Here is an 18,545-nt window from a genome sequence, read left to right as displayed (position 1 = left end):
TCATTGAGGGGCAGTGAAAAGTTTACAGGAATAAAGAGCAGTGGGATAGAGGGGTAGAAGACAAAAGTATTATAAATAGGATGGAAGACAAATGTAGGTTCCATAACATAACAGGCGGTGTCATTGGCACTGTCTGGTCCAGGCTCTGTAGCAAGCAGGCTCTTCATAAATGCTGCTGAAGGGAGTAGTAGGGGAAGGAAGGAAACGACTTTACTTTTTATCCTGTCACGTAACTAAATTGTAACACTGACATTATTTTATACTCTTATGCATTTAAAATTTGTTTTTTTTTTTAAAGATTTATTTTATTTATTTGAAAGACAGAGTTACAGAGAGAGGCAGAGTGAGAGGTCTTCCATCAGCTGGTTCACTCCCCAGATGGCCGCAAAGGCCGGAGCTGCACCGATCCAAAGCCAGGAGCCAGGAGCTTTCTCCGGGTCTCCCACGAGGGTGCAGGGGCCCAAGGACAGCCATAGCAGAGAGCTGGATTGGAAGAGGAGCAGTGGAATTGAACCGGCACCCGTATGGGATGTCGGCGCTTCAGGCCAGGGCTTTAACCCACTGTGCCACAGCACCGGCCCTGCATTTAAAATGTGAAAACTTTGCTACTTGGGAGGCAGTTTATCACAAACTTTATAATAGATGAGCTCTGAAAGCATATTTTAATTATTTTTCAAGTTATAGATAATGCTGAAGATGAAAAAATACTGAATATAGTACACAGTTGAGTTTAAATTCTACACATAAATTGGTTGGAAGATAAGCAAATGCTTCATTCTGAAATTCAAACCAAAGTCATGTAAAATATTTGGAGGAGGATTTCTATAAATAATAAAGAATTATTTTCTTTAATATTCTGCTAATAGTTATTACATTCACAAAGTAACTATACTTTCAAAACAATTTTTCACTGAAGCATTTATATAAAGTAAAAAAAAAGCATTTGTTTCAGGTGTAATGGGAGTAGTATTTCTTTTTTTAAATTTTTTTTTATTTGACACGTAGAGTTATAGACAGTGAGAAAGAGAGACAGAGAGAAAGGTTGGTTCACTCCCCAAGTGGCCACTACAGCCGGTGTTGGCGCCTATCCGAAGCCAGGAGCCAGGTGCTTCCTCCTGGTCTCCCATGCGGGTGCAGGAGCCCAAACACTTGGGCCATCCTCCACTGCCCTCCCGGGCCACAGCAGAGAGTTGGACTGGAAGAGGAGCAATCGGGACTAGAACTAGGTGCCCATATGGGATGCCAACACCACAGGTGGAAGATTAACCAAGTGAGCCATGGCGCCGGCCCCCAAGGGAGTAGCATTTTTATAGTGTTCAACAATAAAAACTTGAAATACCAACAATATATCTAAAAAGTAACACAAATCCACATCATGTTTCAGAATATTCTACAAAGGAAAATAAATTTTGTCGCTCCCCCTCTTCGTGGAGGAACGACACAGGACCCTGCGCTGTTCTTTCGTCTGCTCGGCCCTCCCCGGGTTTGCTGCTGGTTCTTCCTGGGTTGGCTACCGTCCCTTCCACTTCCGTGGAAGGGCGGTTCCCCCTGCCACTTTTCCCCACTTCCGCGGGGGAGCGGCACACCGCCGGCCAGCTCTCTCGGGGGCTACACAGGTGTTCCTTCAGATAGATGTTCCCCTTAGATGTTCCTGGTGCATGTTGTCTCTCTCCTCCTTTATAGTCCTCTTCCACCAATCCCAACTCTGCTACCCACACGCCAAGTACGCTGCTCTCCTCCAATCAGGAGCAGGTCCTACAGTTTATTGGTTGAACTGGAGGCAGCTGTGTAGAAGCTGTTTCTCCCTTCTCAGCGCCATATTGTGGGAGAGCAGATGCATAGAATAAGTCTTAATTCCAGTAACTTAGTCTAGTCCGAGTTGCTCCCCACAAAATTTGTCTTTTTTATAGTCTCTTAATATAGTCCAATAGTGTTTCATCATATACACATACATACACTTCAAAGTATATTTTACATGTTCTACTTGTAGAGAGGACAATAAATATTTTAAAATTACAAAGCCAGAAACGCATACCTTTCTGTCATATGCTCTCAGTCTTCAGATTTTCATACTGTGTGTTGCTTTAAAATCAAGCATATTACTAAAAGGCCACAAGATGTCACTATTTGTTTATTAGTCATCATTTGGTATATTAGCATAATTACTGAGTTTGGCTTGCCAAGTTGCCAAACAAAGAGAATAGACTTGAGGTCCTAATAAATAATATTTAATAAATATGTTTGCCTCTGTATCTCTTTACATTACAAAATTTGGTAATCTGGACTGATATTCAAAGCATAAGAACTTTATTTTTTTTAAATAAGACTCTTATTTGGAATGAGGTAATAATAGCAAAAAAAAAAAAAAAAACTCCCCTCAAACAAATGAAAAATAAAAAAAAACCCACACACTAGAATTTCAACCTGTTTTAAAAAGTATTAAAGTTACACATTAGTAGTAATTTATATTGTATAATTTAATTCTGACACTGTTCTATGAGATAATAAGATACCCAGTTTATAGAAATGAGAATTTGAGATCACCTGTGTCAATGTGCTTAGATAAGACTGTAGACTGCTTAAGCATGACTTAATTGTTTGTCTCAGGAAAAGATAAGAAATTCTCAAAGATGAATTGATTGGAAACAATAGACCACTTCCCAAGGTAAACAGATTATTTATAAATCACAGTTTATTTATCCAGACTTCTATGTCCACCTAAATTGTTTCAAACCTAACCCATCTCAGTCACTTCCCCACCTTTTCCAGCACTTATTAAGCTATGAGCCAGAGCACCAAATTCTATTAATATTTAAAGTCTGACATCCTTCTTCTGAGACAAACCAAAGACTGTCAGGGTGGTGTTTGGAGACAGTCTGCTCCATTAGTCAGCTGTCAGTAGGTATAGAAGTCTGCGATCATTAAGATAATTGCTGGGAGCTCCACTGTGAACAGTGAGCAGGCCCAGGTGTAGCTGCTACGTCTGGGCCCTTTCCAGACAGTTGTCCCATCTGTGAGGAAGGAGTGTTCTCAGATAGGAAACCTCAGCAGTGATGAGCTGGAAGGCTTATTGATATGGTGAAATTTAATTACAGTTAAACATGTAATTAGTATGTAGTCAGGAGCTTATGGTATTTTCTCTTTTTTGGGGTATTCTTTAACTTTTCCTTTCTAATATTATTAACATCTAGAGCAGAGAGTGCTCTGGATACTGGGTTGTACAGAAACGTGACATACCGTCTAAGTTGTCTAAGAAATTCATGGGATAGATTTATTTCCATGTTTTTAACAGATAAGTTTCAACAAAATTGGATGTTCAGTAAGGATGCTACTTTGCCAAAATTATTCTTCATCTAACCATTTTTCTCCCCTGATTTCTCAGTACAAGTCTAACTACAGCTTTGAGGTCCAGCAAGAAGTTCTCAAAATCTTAGTTGAAATAGCCAAGTGTTTGTTAAATGAGCCCCTTTTCATTATCATCCCTATTTCACATGTCTACAAGACTGAGTCTTAGAAAAGTTAGCTTGCTCAAGGTTACATGTGGTACATGGCAGAGCCCCAGCTCAAATCCAGAACTATCTGCCTTCAGAGCCTATTTTTAAAATTATGTTTCTTGGGGCCGGCACCGTGGCTCACTTGGTTAATCCTCCGCCTGCGGTGCCGGCATCCCATATAGGCACCAGGTTCTAGTCCCGGTTGCTCCTCTTCCAGTCCAGCTCTCCGCTCTGGCCTGGGAGGGCAGTGGAGGATGGCCCAAGTGCTTGGGCCCCTGCACCCGCATGGGAGACCAGGAAGAAGCACCTGGCTCCTGGCTTCGGATCGGCGCAACGCGCTGGCCGTAGCAGCCATTTGGGGGGTGAACCAACAGAAGGAAGACTTTTCTCTCTGTCTCTCTCTCACTGTCTAACTCTGCCTGTCTAATAAAAAAAATTTTAAAAAAGATGTTTATTTATTTATGAGAGACATAGTGATGGATACTTAGACATAACAGAGAAAGACAGACATGGAGAGCTTCCACTCACTGGTTGTCCATCCAAATGTCCACAACAACTGGGACTTGTTTAAGGTGGAGCCCAAAGCCCCAGGAATGCAATCTCCACCTGGGAGACAAGGGTCCAATTCCTTGAGCCATCACCTAACACCTTCTACAATGGGCATTAGCAGGAAGCTGGAATAGGGTTCTGAGCCCAGGTACTCTGACACAGGGCACAGGCATTCCAAAAGGCGCCCCAATGGCTAGGCCAAATGCCCACTGCCAGAGCCTATGTTTTTAACAGCTGAATGGACCCTACTACAGTCAGTTGGTAACTTTATTAAACGGCTTAATAAATAAGGAAATAGAAGCAATCTAACAAATATAATCATCACATGACTGAAATCAATGGCATGTGTGATGTGAAGCTGACGACTCTGCCTGCCACCTTTCTTTTCCAATCAATCCCAATATGGAACACACAAGTCCAGGGCAGTGACTCAGAATAAAAATCAGCCAAGGGCAGGAATGCAGAATAAAAGTGATATTTTAGTTTTTAAAGATTATCAGCTAAACAAATAATGATTAGAAACAAGCACATTCTCTTCCGTGAAGTTGATGCTCAGTCAGTGCTGGGTGGGTAGCTGAAGCTTTCTGGAAGTGTGGCACCATTTCTCAAGTGCCACTCACCTGTGATGAAGCTTATGGTGGAACTGTCACAACAGCTCAGTTCTGGATCTCCCCATGTCACCATGGTTACCCGAAAGTTGTAGTACCATGCTGGCAACAGATTAGCTATTCTCTGAATGAGGAAACAAAAAAAGAGACAGAGAACAAAGGGGAAAAATAGTATTTTTGGTAATGTCCACTAGGTCATTTTAAGTAATTTCTCTTTCCTTTTTGGGGCACCTTTTTATGTCTAGTAAATAGTCCATAAAAAATTCTTTCTAGAATGAAGTGAGGCATAAATAAAATGAAATACAAACTATAATTTTTAAAAGGTGATTCAAAATAAGATCCCAATATTTCTGACTTTTGTTTCATTTTGCAACTTCCTGTTATACTATGCAAGTGAAATAACACTTATTAGTAAGTGACTGGATGAACCTATCCCCCTGTCTAAGACGGATAACTCACAGCTTGCATTATTCCAAGGTGGACCATGAGCAGGAGACCGTGTGAGTGGCGCTTCCTAGAATCCACCTGGGCAGAGGACAATCGTACTTCATGCATACCTATGTGAAACCTATACTTATAAAAAAATATTCTAGTCCCAGAAAGAGCCATCACTACCTGTTCTCCTGACAACCATTCTCTAATAGGCTGACATTACAGGTGCTTAACTGATTTGTAGCTGTCAAGAAGAGCCATCATTAGTCAGGCAGCATCAGTGAACCACTGAGTGCCTGAGGGAAAACTCAGGAGCAGAGAGAGAGCACTTGATAGCTCCCCTCAGCCTTAAGCAGGTTTCTTAGGACGAATTGTTGACTAACAAATTCAACTAGTAGTGAAAACTACATCCTCAAAATTTTCTCTCTCCCTCTAGTACTTGGCCACAATTTTCTCTCTCTCCCTCTCATAACAAAAATGGAACTCCAAACACCCAAAAAAACCTAGTAGCAAGACAACTAACATGTGTGTGCAGCAGACCCCTTGTGTGTAGCTACAAAATGGTAACTTTTCTGACAGTTTTGACAGAGCAACACAGGAACCCATGGTGGCATGGCGGCGGCTAAGGAAGATTACCACGGAAGCAGTTAAGGAGACAGTTGCGGCTATTTCATAGTAGGTGGTCCACTCAGATGTCATAGTTGCAGGGTTGAAATAAAACATTTCAACCACGTATTTTCTGAACACTCCTAGGTAAGGTCTGGTCCAGCTCAGAACCACTGCTGTAGGACCCAAGGGATAAAGCATTAAGTCCTTTATTCCAGTGGGCACTAAAAAGAAGAGAGATGGGTGTGAAAAAATAAAGCCAGAAAGGAAAGTTTAATCTTAGCAATGACTTGAAACTACTACTTTATAACCATTGAAAACCAAAGTAAATGCATTTGCCTCTGATTTTTCCCCCTACATGGTAAATTCTATATTTTTGCCAACTACATAATTATAGTTTGCCAATTATATAATTGTAGTTATTTATGACTGCTAGTCATCCTCGTCTATAGATTTCCATGTCAGAGATTTAACCAACTCAAGGTTGAAAATATCTGAAAAAAAAATTGCATCTGTGCTGAACATACATAGTCTTTCTTTCATGTCATTATCCCCTAAGCAATGTTTATACACCTATTTATATAATATTTACATTGTTTTATGTATCATAAGTAATCTAGAGATATTCAAAGTATTCATGATGGCAGGATGTATGTAGGTTATACACAAATTCAATACGTCATTTTAGATAAGGCAGTTGAGCATCTGAGGATTTTGATATATGCAGGGGGGTCCTGAAACCAACACCCCATGGACACTAAAGGATGGCTGAAATCTGAAGAGGGAATATTGGTAAACTAGAATAGATCTTCCACAGACAATGATAAAGATTTAAGCTTGCACACTGCATCCTCCCAACCAATACCCTGACAAAGATAAGTCATTTTCTTAAGGCAAGGGACTTACCAATGGCAAATGTCACAGGATCTGAAGGTGGTCCAATCAGAGGGCCTTTTCTTAGGTACATCACAACCTGGTACTGGGCACCAGGAACCAGATTTTCAATAATACGTTTGCTTGAGTTCACCTTTAAATCAAACACCCAATAAAAATTTATTTAGAGTTGGGCTTGAAGAATGCGACAGCAAGGCTGAAGCTGTGTTCAAGGACTTTTTGTAGAACCACGGAGGACTTTGAAATTCAGAATCCTTTCCTCACGGTGGGGAAGGTCAGATTTTAAAAGCAGGATGATTTATAGTTTATGTAAACACTGAAAGGAAACCAGAACATTCGAATTCTATGGCTGGATTTAATAAGACCTGCTGTGAACTGCTTTATACCCATCAATGTCATTTGTAGCTATGCACATGACAGACACACCAGCCTCTAGCCGTAATCAAATCAGCAATACCATAGGGTAGTCTGACATCCTAAATTGTAGTGTCAGCTGATTATGTACAAAGATCAGTGCAGGGATGTCTTGTCTCTCATGACTTAGAGGCATATAATATCCAATTATAGAGACATAAATGACCTCAGAGATTATCTAGGACAAATCTCACATTTAATAGATTGAGAAAATAAAGCCAAAGAATGGCCAAGGTCACATACTTAGATTCAGTGTTGGAACTAGAACCTAGCAATGTGCCTTCTAATGTATACTATGAACAAGTCACTGGGCTGAGCATCAAGACAGTGATCATCACCCCTCAAGGCTGTTGTAATCCCATGAAATATGGTTGTATAGAACATTTCTTATTAAATGAGCTCTTTCATAATTACTGTTCTTTAAAAAGCATATAAACCTATAGATGAATAAGATGCATTTATTAAAATTGAGTGTTGGTATACAGAAGGATTGATGATCCAACTAACATGTTAAGAAGAGTGCTTCTGGGGCTGGCACTGTGGTGTAGTAAGCCTCCACCTCTGGTGCTGGCATCCCATATGGGTGCTGGTTCATGTCCCAGCTGCTCCTCTTCTGATCCAGCTCCCTCCTAATGCACCTGAGAAAGCAGTGGAAGATGACACAAGTGCTTGGGCCCCTGCACCCACATGGGAGACCTGGAAGAAACTCCCAGTTCCTGGATTTAGGTTGGTCCAGCTCTGGATGTTGTAGACATTTGGGGGGAGTGAACCAGTGGATAGAAGACCTCTCTCTATCTATAACTCGGCCTCTCAAATAAATAAATGTCTTTAAAAAAAAAGAAGTGTGCTTCTTTGATCTTTAGTGTCTTTATTATGTAAAACAGTCTTGCTTAGTTGGAATAACATAGGTTCTCTTTCAGAACACCTTAAATCAAGCATGTGGATTTATTTATGTTTTATTTGAAGTTCTTATCTTGTTCTCTTCATTGCTAAATAGTAGTAATATATGTCTCACAGAGTTGTTAAGACTGTGTCAACCAAATTAACAATAAATGTTAAATCTTACCAACATTTTGTCACTTGGGATACACAGAATTGCAGAATTGCTGCAGGAAGAACACAAATCAATGTATAACAATTTGGTTGACAACTTACTTATGTTGTAAATTTTTAAAAATACTTACATATTTATTATGAATGCAGAATGATACAGAGAGGGAGAGACAGACAGACACCCATATCGAGAGAGAGAGAGAGAGGGAGAGAGAGAGAGAGCGAGCAAGAGAGAGCGAGCAAGAGAGAGCGAGCATTCTTCCATCCTCTGGCTTGCTCCCCAAATACCTGCAACAGCCAGGGCTGATCCAGGACAAAGCCAGGAATTAAGAACTCCATCTGGGTTTCCCACATGCATGGCAGGGACCCAAGTACTTAGGCCATTACCTGCTGCTTTCCCAGGTGCATTAGCAGGAAGCTGGAGCAGCCAAGAGTTGAATTGGCACTCTGATGTAAGATGTCAATATGGCAAGTGTCAGCTTAACCTGCTGAACCACAATGTCAGCCCCATACAATTTTCTAAAAGTCTCATGAATATTTTGAGAATAAAAATACTACTGATTATATGATATGAATTTGAAAGTTTTATAATATCAGAAACTCATTATACACAGAATTATTCTATGATTCACATCTGGACAACTCGTACACATAAGTGGAAGGAACAGTGTATATCAAATTTCTTTTAAATGAGCTTTATCAGAGAAGATTAGTTGAATTAACAGGTTAGCATTTCCACCCTTCCTTTCCTATTTATATTCTTTCTTATCAAGATTTCTACCCATGTTTTAGACTTTTAATTCTACTGGAATCCTTATTGACAAAGCTAATCAACTGGAAGTCCTCATCTGATACAGCATTTCCAAATGACACTAAGCATGAATAAGAACATTCATGCTACCCTCTACTAAGCAATACTGTCTTATTTCCTTAAAAAACTTTCTAGGGCAGGTGTTTGGCCTAGTAGCTAAGATACCTGCGTCCTATACAAGAATACGTGGGTCTGGGATACCTGGCTCAGGACTGTGACTCCAGCTTCCTGCTAATGCAGACCTTGGGAGGTAGTGGTGATGACTCTAGTAATTGTGTCCTTGCCACCCATGTGGACTTGGATTGTATTCCCAGCTATGGCTTGGCCCAGCCTAGACATTTGGTGAGTGAACCAAAGGATGTGAGCTCTCTAGATATTTTTCCCCACTGCCTTTTAAACTAATAATAGCAACAATAATGACAAAATGCATTCTAAGTGATAAAGTGAGCACACTCATTGTAAAAATAGTTCACATAGTAGATGAGTCACAATGAAATAAATTGAAAAACTTCGAGTTCTCCTTCCACAAATCCTGACATTGTGGTAAGAATTCTCCTAGACCTGCTCTAACACATATACATAAATACTATGATACCAATCTGAATATGTGCTATTTGCATAAATATTGCTCCAAACTTTTCCTTAAACTCAAGAATAAATTGTAGACATCCCCCCATAACCATCAATGGTGACCTAGTTAATTAATCACCCATTTTGCTTGTTTAGAATATTAAAATGACACAGGACATAGAGTGTAGATTGTTTCAGGATGGTGCTAAAATTTCTGTAGTTGTCCAATATTTTTGGCAAAAGTTGATTCTGTCCATTCAAATGAATACCTGGAGTCACAGCCATTTAAATTTGCCAGTATAATAAATTCATCCAAGGAAAGCTGTATTTTTTAAATAAGAAGCAGCTTTGTAGACAAATATCCATTAAAGAGTGACAAGAGGGCAATAGTATTACAAACTACCTGCCTTGGTGACAAATTATAAGCACAAAATTTCTCATCAATTTCTGAGTTTCTGCTGATCTGCAAACCTGTATTCACATTTCTGTCTCTTCATTTCTTTTTTTCCCCTTCCTCCTCCCCTTCCTCATCCCCTCCCCTTGCTCCTTCTACATGAATGATATGTAACATGTGCACTAGCTGGGGCAAGGGAGAAATGGTACATTGCTGCAGGTGTAAAGAGCCAGTCTCCTTGGATATGCTTAGGGAAGGATAGGCTGCACATTGAGTTGTGATTAGCAGGTAATCAGTTCAGCTCATTTACTGGGGAATTTACTCAAGTCAAGGGGTAGCCTCACCTTCAAGTATGGTCTGATCTCAGCATTCTACTGCCTTCTAGTGCTCTGGGGGCCTTGATTCCTGCATCCGCCTTATAAATTTAAAATTTCCCACTGTTTGAATTGTACTAAATGCCTAATTTTCCTAGGCAGAATGAAAACACTCCAAATAACTTTCCCATAGCAAACATTCTTCTGAGTACTACATTTCCAACCTGCTCCACATCAATCGACATGAATTGCTCTACTTGAATTGCCTGCAGTGAAGAAAATGTGTTTGTAAAACACCAGGAACTCTCAAATACGACCTTATGAAAAAATGAAGCCAGATTTTAGGAGATCAGGGCGTGGCCTGGGGACTCAGGGCTCCTGACAGCAATGCTCCTCCTGGCTCAGGGTTGTACAGTTTCTTTCAGGACAGGTGAGGGGTGTGTGCACGCATTCTGCAGTCATTCAAGATGATGGTGGCATGCTGCCTCTGCCTGTCCCCAACCTGGCTCCCCTTCCAGGTCAGCTAACTCATGTTTAATCCCTCCCACCTCCTCTCAGTTGTGATTAATGGGGAGGAGTTTTTTGCTTTATGTCCTTTGGGCTTTTCAATTGTTGTTCCAGCAAGCATGCATTACTTTCATAGGCAAAGATGAAAAGAATAGGGAAAAGTAAAACTGAAAAGCCAAAAAATCCTCAAACTCTCCTCTCTTGGCAATGTTTTTTTCTGACCAGTTTCTACATCTTCTGTCTCCTGAAGTTGTATCATTCATGCCCAGCTCCTCACTTCTGTAAATTCAGACCCCGTCGCTGTCTTTCACTTTCTGTCTAGGCCTTATTCTATATGGTGCAGTCATCATGTGTTCACATACCCCTTGTTCTTAGATTACAGGATCTGCCAAGAGCAGGATGTTTAAACGTTATCTAGATCTCCAGCATGTTTCCTACTGCCTGAAACATTGTTAGTGCTTAGCAAATTCTCTCAAATAAAGAATGAAGGTGAAAGGCACATACATGGTCCTCCTAGAAAGGAAATGGAAGATGGTGGTGTAACTGAAGGGCCATTTGTAGCATTTCTTGGTCCCTCTCCTGGCTCCTGCAGATGCTGCTTGCAACATACCTGCCTGGGAGACCTCAGCAGGGCTTCTAGCCATCACCTCCTTGCATTGCCCTGTGAGGCTCTGCCTCAGTAGGGCGGGTGCGCCTGGCTACGTGCCCTGTGCTTTACCTGTGTACAGTACTGCTTTTCAAGCCTCTGGCTCTCCTTTTGTTTCTGGCAGGTCAGTGACACCACAGACACAATGGTGCTGTTATAGTTCTCCTGGGAAGATGTCCAGGACATCAAAGCAGTGGTCGAGCTTAAAACATGGACGCTCACATGCTGGGGCTTCTCTGTCAGCTCTTCAATCCACTCTCCTGTAGGACCTGAATGTTTCAAATCAGAACAAAAGAAAAGTTGCAGATGGTAAGATGCTAGCTGTACAAATCATGTCGTTTTCCATTTGCCCTAACAAAGATAATCAAAGCAAGACTGGCAGTAAAACCGGTAGCTTCTCAGAACCTCTGTCCAGTTATAGCTCTAGGAGCACCCCACTGATCTGAACAACCGTAGCCTTAGCAACAACAAAATACTTCTACCCAGAGACAAGAGTCCCACCTCAGTGGTCACGGGCATGCTGACAGAATCTTCAGTAGGGAGACTTTCCTTTACATTCAACAAAGTGGAAATAGCAGTGTTTCAAATTCCTTTGCTACCAGGACTTTTGGTCTCCAGAAATAATTACTTGAGATTAAAAATAGCCCCTGTGGCTCACTAGGCTAATCCTCCGCTGCGGCACCGGCACCCTAGGTTCTAGTCCTGGTTGCTGCTCTTCCAGTCCAGCTCTCTGCTGTGGCCCAGGAGGGCAGTGGAGGATGGCCCAAGTGCTTGGGCCCTGCACCTGCATGGGAGACCAGGAGGAAGCACCTGGCTCCTGGCTTCGGATCAGCACAGCGTGCTGGCTGTAGTGGACTCTTGGGGGGTGAACCAACGGAAAGAAGACCTTTTTCTCTGTCTCTCTCTCTCACTGTCTAACTCTGCCTGTCAAAAAACAACAACAACGAAAACAAAAACAAAAACAGCCTCTACTGCAGTCTTGTGGAAAAAGTGAGATTTGGCAACCATGGGATCAAGGAGATAGGCTATGACTGTGAGAGAAGGAACAGACAACAAGCTGGTCAATTAAAGGACCAACTAAAACCTGGGTGATAATTTGATGGATGTGGGGGGTTTGTATTATTATAAAATATATCCATGTTAGGGCCCAAAGCTGGTCTTGTTCACTTGGGTCTAAAGTGGTTTCGAGCACAGTGCCTGAGAACTAAGGATTTAAGAAATGTTAAGATGATTATTAACTACAGAAATTCTTTGTTGAAATGCAAATGTGTACCTTCTTTTTATTTGCTTAGGATGCATTTCTAAATTCCTTAACAGGAAGCTCCATTCCTAGGCTGGATCCCGGGACAGGAGAAGAAAGGGCTCAAGTGGCTCTGCTGGGGTGAAGATGCGGGGGGCAGACTCATGCTCAGTGTGAATGGTGCAAGGGAAATGATAATTAAAAAAGATAATAATGATGAGCAGAGTCAATTACATGCTAGGCACTGTTTTAAGTTTACATGTGTTCAAGTATTTGAATCCTTTAATTTTTATAATAAACAGACGAGACAAGTATTATTATTATTATTATTATTTTTTTGACAGGCAGAGTGGACAGTGAGAGAGAGAGACAGAGAGAAAGGTCTTCCTTTGCCGTTGGTTCACCCTCCAATGGCCGCCGCGGCCAGCGCGCTGCGGCCGGTGTGGCGCGCTGCGGCCGGCGCACCGCGCTGATCCGATGGCAGGAGCCAGGAGCCAGGTGCTTTTCCTGGTCTCCCATGGGGTGCAGGGCCCAAGCACCTGGGCCATCCTCCACTGCACTCCCTGGCCACAGCAGAGAGCTGGCCTGGAAGGGGGGCAACCGGGACAGAATCCGGCGCCCCGACCGGGACTAGAACCCGGTGTGCCGGCGCCGCTAGGCGGAGGATTAGCCTAGTGAGCCGCGGCGCCGGCTGACGAGACAAGTATTATTATTAAATCTCCCTTTCATATGAAGAAATGGAGGCAGGAATAGGACAAGTATAGCTGGGATTCAGACACATGAAGTATGATTCCAAAATCCAGGCTCTGAACTCTACGAGACTTCCTGGAGCACCATGAAATAGTGAAAGCATCAGTTTGGAGGTGGAAAATTGGCCCACGACCCACTTATGCTTACAATTAGTGGTGTAATCTTTGACAAGTGATCAAATTTTTCTGAATTTCATTCATTTGCTCTGCCAAATGGACATATCTTGGAACGTTAGAATTGGAAAGAATTATTTTGTGGGTGAGGAATCTGAGTCCCATAGACATTGCCCATTGTCCTAGAGCTAGTAACTTCTTGTGACCTAACCAGAACTCCTGCCTCCCAAGTCAATGTTTTGTGACAACATGTCATAACAGCACCTGCTTAATCTCCAGTAGGCTGTGGTTGTGATCACATGAAATAGTGTATAGTAAAGAACTATATAACTGAACTGCTATTACTATTAGGAATATTCCTGGTCTAGTAGGGCACAGACAGAAAAAAGTAGGAGTCAATCAAACAAATTCAAGCACTCAATAGTTTTTAAAGGCTGACCTGAAAAATCAACCCAAGATAATGGGTCATTGCAAGCTACACAGAAATGGACTTTGTTATCAAATAATCCTAAATTCTAGTCTGCATTCTGACATTTACAGAAGCATCTGAACATTTTGTAACTCAGTATTTTTCCCGCATGCAAATAGGGGATAATAAGGATAATAAAAATGTTCGTTTGAGTGGGCTTTTGGTATAGTGGTTAAGACACCACTTGGTAGAGCTGGTTTGTGGCATAGAGGGTTAAGCTACTGCCTGGGATGCCAGCATCCCATATGGGTGCTTGCTTGAGACCCAGCTGCTTCATTTCTGATCCAGCTCCCTGTTAATACATCTGGGAAAGCAGTGGAAGATGGTCCAAGTGCTTGGGCCCCAGCACCCACATGGGGGACCCAGAGGAAGCTCCTGGCTCCTGGCTTCAGACTGGCCCAGCTCTGGGTGCTACAGCCATTTGAGGATTGACCAGCAGATGGGAGATTTCTCTCTCTCTCTCTCTCTCTCTCTCTCTCTCTCTCTGTGTCTCTCCCTTTCTCTGTAACTCTGCCTTTAAAATAAAATAATAATAAAAAGACATCACTTGGTTTGTCTGTATAGCATATCAAAACACCTGGGTTTGACACCTAGGTCTGCTCCTGATTCCAGCTCCCTGATAATGCAGACCTGGGAAGGAAGCAGAGAATGGCCTACATATTTGGGTCCTGCTTTTCACATGGGAGACATGGATTGATTTCCCACCTCCTGGTTTGGCCTTGCCAAGCCCTGGCTATTGTAGGCATTTAGGGAGTGCCTAAGATGAAAGGAGAGAGCTGCCTATCTCCTATGTCTCTCTGCCTTTCAAATAAATTAAGTAAATATTTAAAAATGTAAAAGAAGAATTAAACTTGGTAAAAATGGTCCTGTCCCTTCATAAGGCTGTTGGGTGCCTAATGTAAACAGTGACCTAAATTATCATCTCTGGTGGAAAGACTATCACATTTGTGATAAATATGAATCATAATGCACCAGCCTAAACAAAAATCTTAAGGTAATTATGTGGCAATTCAGGTATCAGAATGTCTGAAACAATGTGCTGCAAATATAATTTAGCTAATGTGTGACTACTCTGTGTTGAGTGAAACTAATATGCCTTCATTTGTTGCTCACTTACCCAGTTAAGTATTTAGTCTGCAGAATTTATATATACATATATATATACATATTTAAATTTTTTTGTTCTTGGCTTGCTTTTTTTAAAAAATATTTATTTATTTATTTATTTATTTGAAAGTCAGGGTTACACAGAGAGAGAAGGAGATGCAGAGAGAGAGAGAGGTTCTTCATCCGCTGATTCACTCCCTGATTGACTGGACCGGCCAGAACTGTGCCATTCCAAAGCCAGGAGCTTCTTCCAGGTCTCCCGCGTGGGTGCAGGGGCCCAAGAACCTGGGCCATCCTCCACTGCTTTCCCAGGCCACAGCAGAGAGCTGGATTGGAAGAGGAGCAGCCGGGACTCGAACCGGCGTCCTTATGGGATGCCAACACCGCAGGTGGAGGATTAACCAAGTGAGCCACAGTTCGGCCCAAAGAAACATTCAGCCTTGTGGGAAGAACTGAACACTCCACTTCACTCCCACTCTCAAGCGCTCTCATGGCAAAGGTCCCCGCACCAGAGTCACACCAGGCAGTCACAAATGCCCTTTCTGCGTGTCTGATGGGTCTTTCAGGACTTTCACTCCTGGTAAGATTTTTGGGTTCCTAAACAAAATGTTACATGGAGGGAGGGGAATTTGGGACATTTTTAAGCTTCTAAATAACTGATTTCATTTCCCCACCCCAGGTCCACATCCCTATCCCCTAGCCCACCACTGAGGGTTATTTGATGATTATTTATTTTATTTTGCCTTTAGAGAAGGCAATCAGGTATATGGTGGTCGTTCTTTCCTGATAACAAGTTTTGGCCATTGCCATCTCATTTTCTTTGTGCTGATGGAGACATACGTGTAACTGCTGATAAACTAGGAAAATGATTTTTAACCTCAACTTTTAGTAACCATACTTGAGGTAAAAACAATCTAGGGACATGCACTCTTTGTGCAGGCTGTAGAGATCTGGTTTCTCTCTGCCGTTATCCTTTCTGGAATCAGTAAATGTTGCCCTAAAATTTGAACGTGTGGCTTTTAGTATGCTCTTTGTCTTCTGCCAACGTTATGGATTCCACCTGGGTATAACTATGCTTAAATCCTTGTCTGTCTTCTCAGCTTTACAGACCCAACACTCTGTTGAGATATTTCACACAATCCTGTAATATCAGATTTCATTATGCCCTCAAACAGAAAGTCGTATTTCCCACACCATATGTCCAAGTCCTTGGAGACTTTGTTATGGTTAGAATAGAAGGTCAGTTTAATAAATGTTCAATTATCACAGCAATAAAAACATCTTCAAGTCAGATACCCTGAATAGGGTTGCTACCATCAAACATACCTACATTTTCTCTGCTGTCAGATACTCATGGAGCTGGGCCTCTCCTGAACTTGAAAATTTCTCAGGGTCCCTAAGGTTTGTGAATAATTGACCACCAAGTATCATTAATCTCACCAGTTTCATTGTGCTAGTTCCTCCTGTAAGTGCAAAATAATTTCTTTGCTACTTACTGATATAAAAGCTTAGTGATTTTGCTGACTGACTTTCTCGAGTTTCGCAAGATCCTGAGGCACTAAAGGTTGTCACAGATAACTTGTATTTCCCGGGCTCCTTGAGTTCTGCAACAAATTCATGCGCCTCTTCATCCACTGTCGAATATTCAGTGAAGTTCTCTAAACCAAACATAAAAAGGAAAATATATATATATGTATGAAAGAACACCTCCTTGTAGGGCCAGTCAATTAATTATTTTAAAAATTACTTCTTTTGTTAATTACACCTCTGAAGGTACCAAAAACAAGAAAGATGAAGGGCAGCTCAAAATTTTCACATTTCAACATTTTAAAAATTTTGTTAAAATTTTAATAAAACTAAAATATGATCTCAAACCAATAAAGCTAGGAATGGGTATAGACTTTGTATGCTTATCTACTCTTCCCTAACAAAATTCTGTGCATAAAACAGAAGTAGAGCATTCTGAGAAGATGGTAATCATTGGCTTTGGAAGAAAAACAATTCGCATAAAATGTTTTGTAAGTTCTTTGTGGTAGCATTAAATACCCAGAAATGCTTTAAAATGCATTAAATACTTTCTCATAGAAATAACTATTCTGTATATATTTTTGGACATTTGCATTATTTATCCTTCATTTACTTGCTTCCAGAAATTTTAAGTTTTGCATGGCTTCACTGCCCATCTCCTGCTGTTTATCCCTTCATTTGAAGTTGTTATCATCAGTTGGTGACTACAGCAGCCTTTGAAAGAACACACTGTGGTCAGATAAAAGCGTGATGGAACTTTCCTGAAAGTAGCAAGAAATATTCTGTTTCAAGATCCTATTTTCCACAGAACAGACTAAGGAGGCTTTTTTTTTTTTTAAATTATAAAGCAACCCAGGCAAATTACTTTTCACTCAAATAATTGGAAATGATGAAGGATTTGAGTTTTATGTAACATTTTGATATGATTGATTGCTCTACTACCAAGCATAGAAGAATCTACAGGCATTGTATCTCATTCTGTTAATAAAATAGGAGTAAACAAGTACATCACATGTGAGACTACATGATTCTAATGTCGTATCCTGACAATAAGGCTGTCACTATAATTCAAATTTGGCAACCTGACAACTCTTGTCACCCAAACTACTTAACTGCAAAGTATAAAATAAAGTAGTTATTGTAAAAACAAAACAAAAAAGAAATGAATACAAAAACCTACTAAACACAAGTGGTATATGATTCATGGCCCAAGTTACTAAACTGGAAAATAGAAAATGATTTAGTAAAAATATATCAAGCAACAATTGAGATATTATGTACGATATATGACCCATAGTTGCTGAATGCCATAGCTCTGCTTTCATAAATTGGTGGACTAAAATATGAAGAATAAATTCCAAATACTGCATAAGTGAATACATGATATATCATGAGAGTGCTTTGAAAGGTTCATGGGGCCGGCACCGCGGCTCACTAGGCTAATCCTCCGCCTCGTGGCGCCGGCACACCAGGTTCTAGACCCAGTTGGGGCGCCGGATTCTGTCCCGGTTGCCCCTCTTCCAGGCCAGCTCTCTGCTGTGGCCAGGGAAGGCAGTGGAGGATGGCCCAAGTGCTTGGGCCCTGCACCCCACGGGAGACCAGGATAAGTACCTGGCTCCTGCCATCAGATCAGCGTGCTGTGCCGGCCACAGCGCGCTGGCCACGGCGGTCACTGGAGGGTGAACCAACGGTAAAAGGAAGACCTTTCTCTCTGTCTCTCTCTCTCTCTCACTGTCCACTCTGCCTGTCAAAAAAAAAAAAAAAAAGGTTCATGGAATGTGCTTGATCTTTTAGTTCCATTTTTCCACAAACTTTTGGAAGCCTCAAAGAATAGCCACAGTGGAAATATTAATTGCTGTGTATTATCTGTTTGACTATGAACTCCTCTTTAGGAAAATGTAGGTGCTGCTTCCAGAGAGCTTACCATAAGAGGATTCAGAGTAGCTAGGTAAGCAGGACACAGTTCTCACACTCTTGGTGGTATATTTTGTTAGAAAAATTATTTTCTGCATATTTCACACATTTGCATACGAGAAAACAAAATTTC

At 41.3% G+C, this 18,545-nt stretch overlaps 1 protein-coding gene across 2 annotated transcripts in view; it reads right to left on the bottom strand.

The window, feature by feature from the left end:
• The window catches only part of PTPRO (protein tyrosine phosphatase receptor type O), a 266,448-nt gene that overhangs the window by 67,369 nt on the left and 180,534 nt on the right, over window positions 1–18,545 (bottom strand). For both annotated transcript variants that reach the window (XM_008259342.4, NM_001082750.1), the window contains 5 exon segments: window positions 16,468–16,629; window positions 11,365–11,561; window positions 6,596–6,716; window positions 5,720–5,913; window positions 4,664–4,775 (listed from right to left, as the gene is read on the bottom strand). In XM_008259342.4, coding sequence (XP_008257564.1) covers window positions 4,664–4,775; window positions 5,720–5,913; window positions 6,596–6,716; window positions 11,365–11,561; window positions 16,468–16,629 — 786 coding nt within the window.

The sequence above is a fragment of the Oryctolagus cuniculus genome, chromosome 9 (assembly GCF_964237555.1).
Source record: "Oryctolagus cuniculus chromosome 9, mOryCun1.1, whole genome shotgun sequence".
In the NCBI taxonomy this organism is placed as follows: domain Eukaryota; kingdom Metazoa; phylum Chordata; class Mammalia; order Lagomorpha; family Leporidae; genus Oryctolagus; species Oryctolagus cuniculus.
Note: the sequence above shows the minus strand (reverse complement) of the source record. Positions and strands in the feature narration are given on the sequence as shown.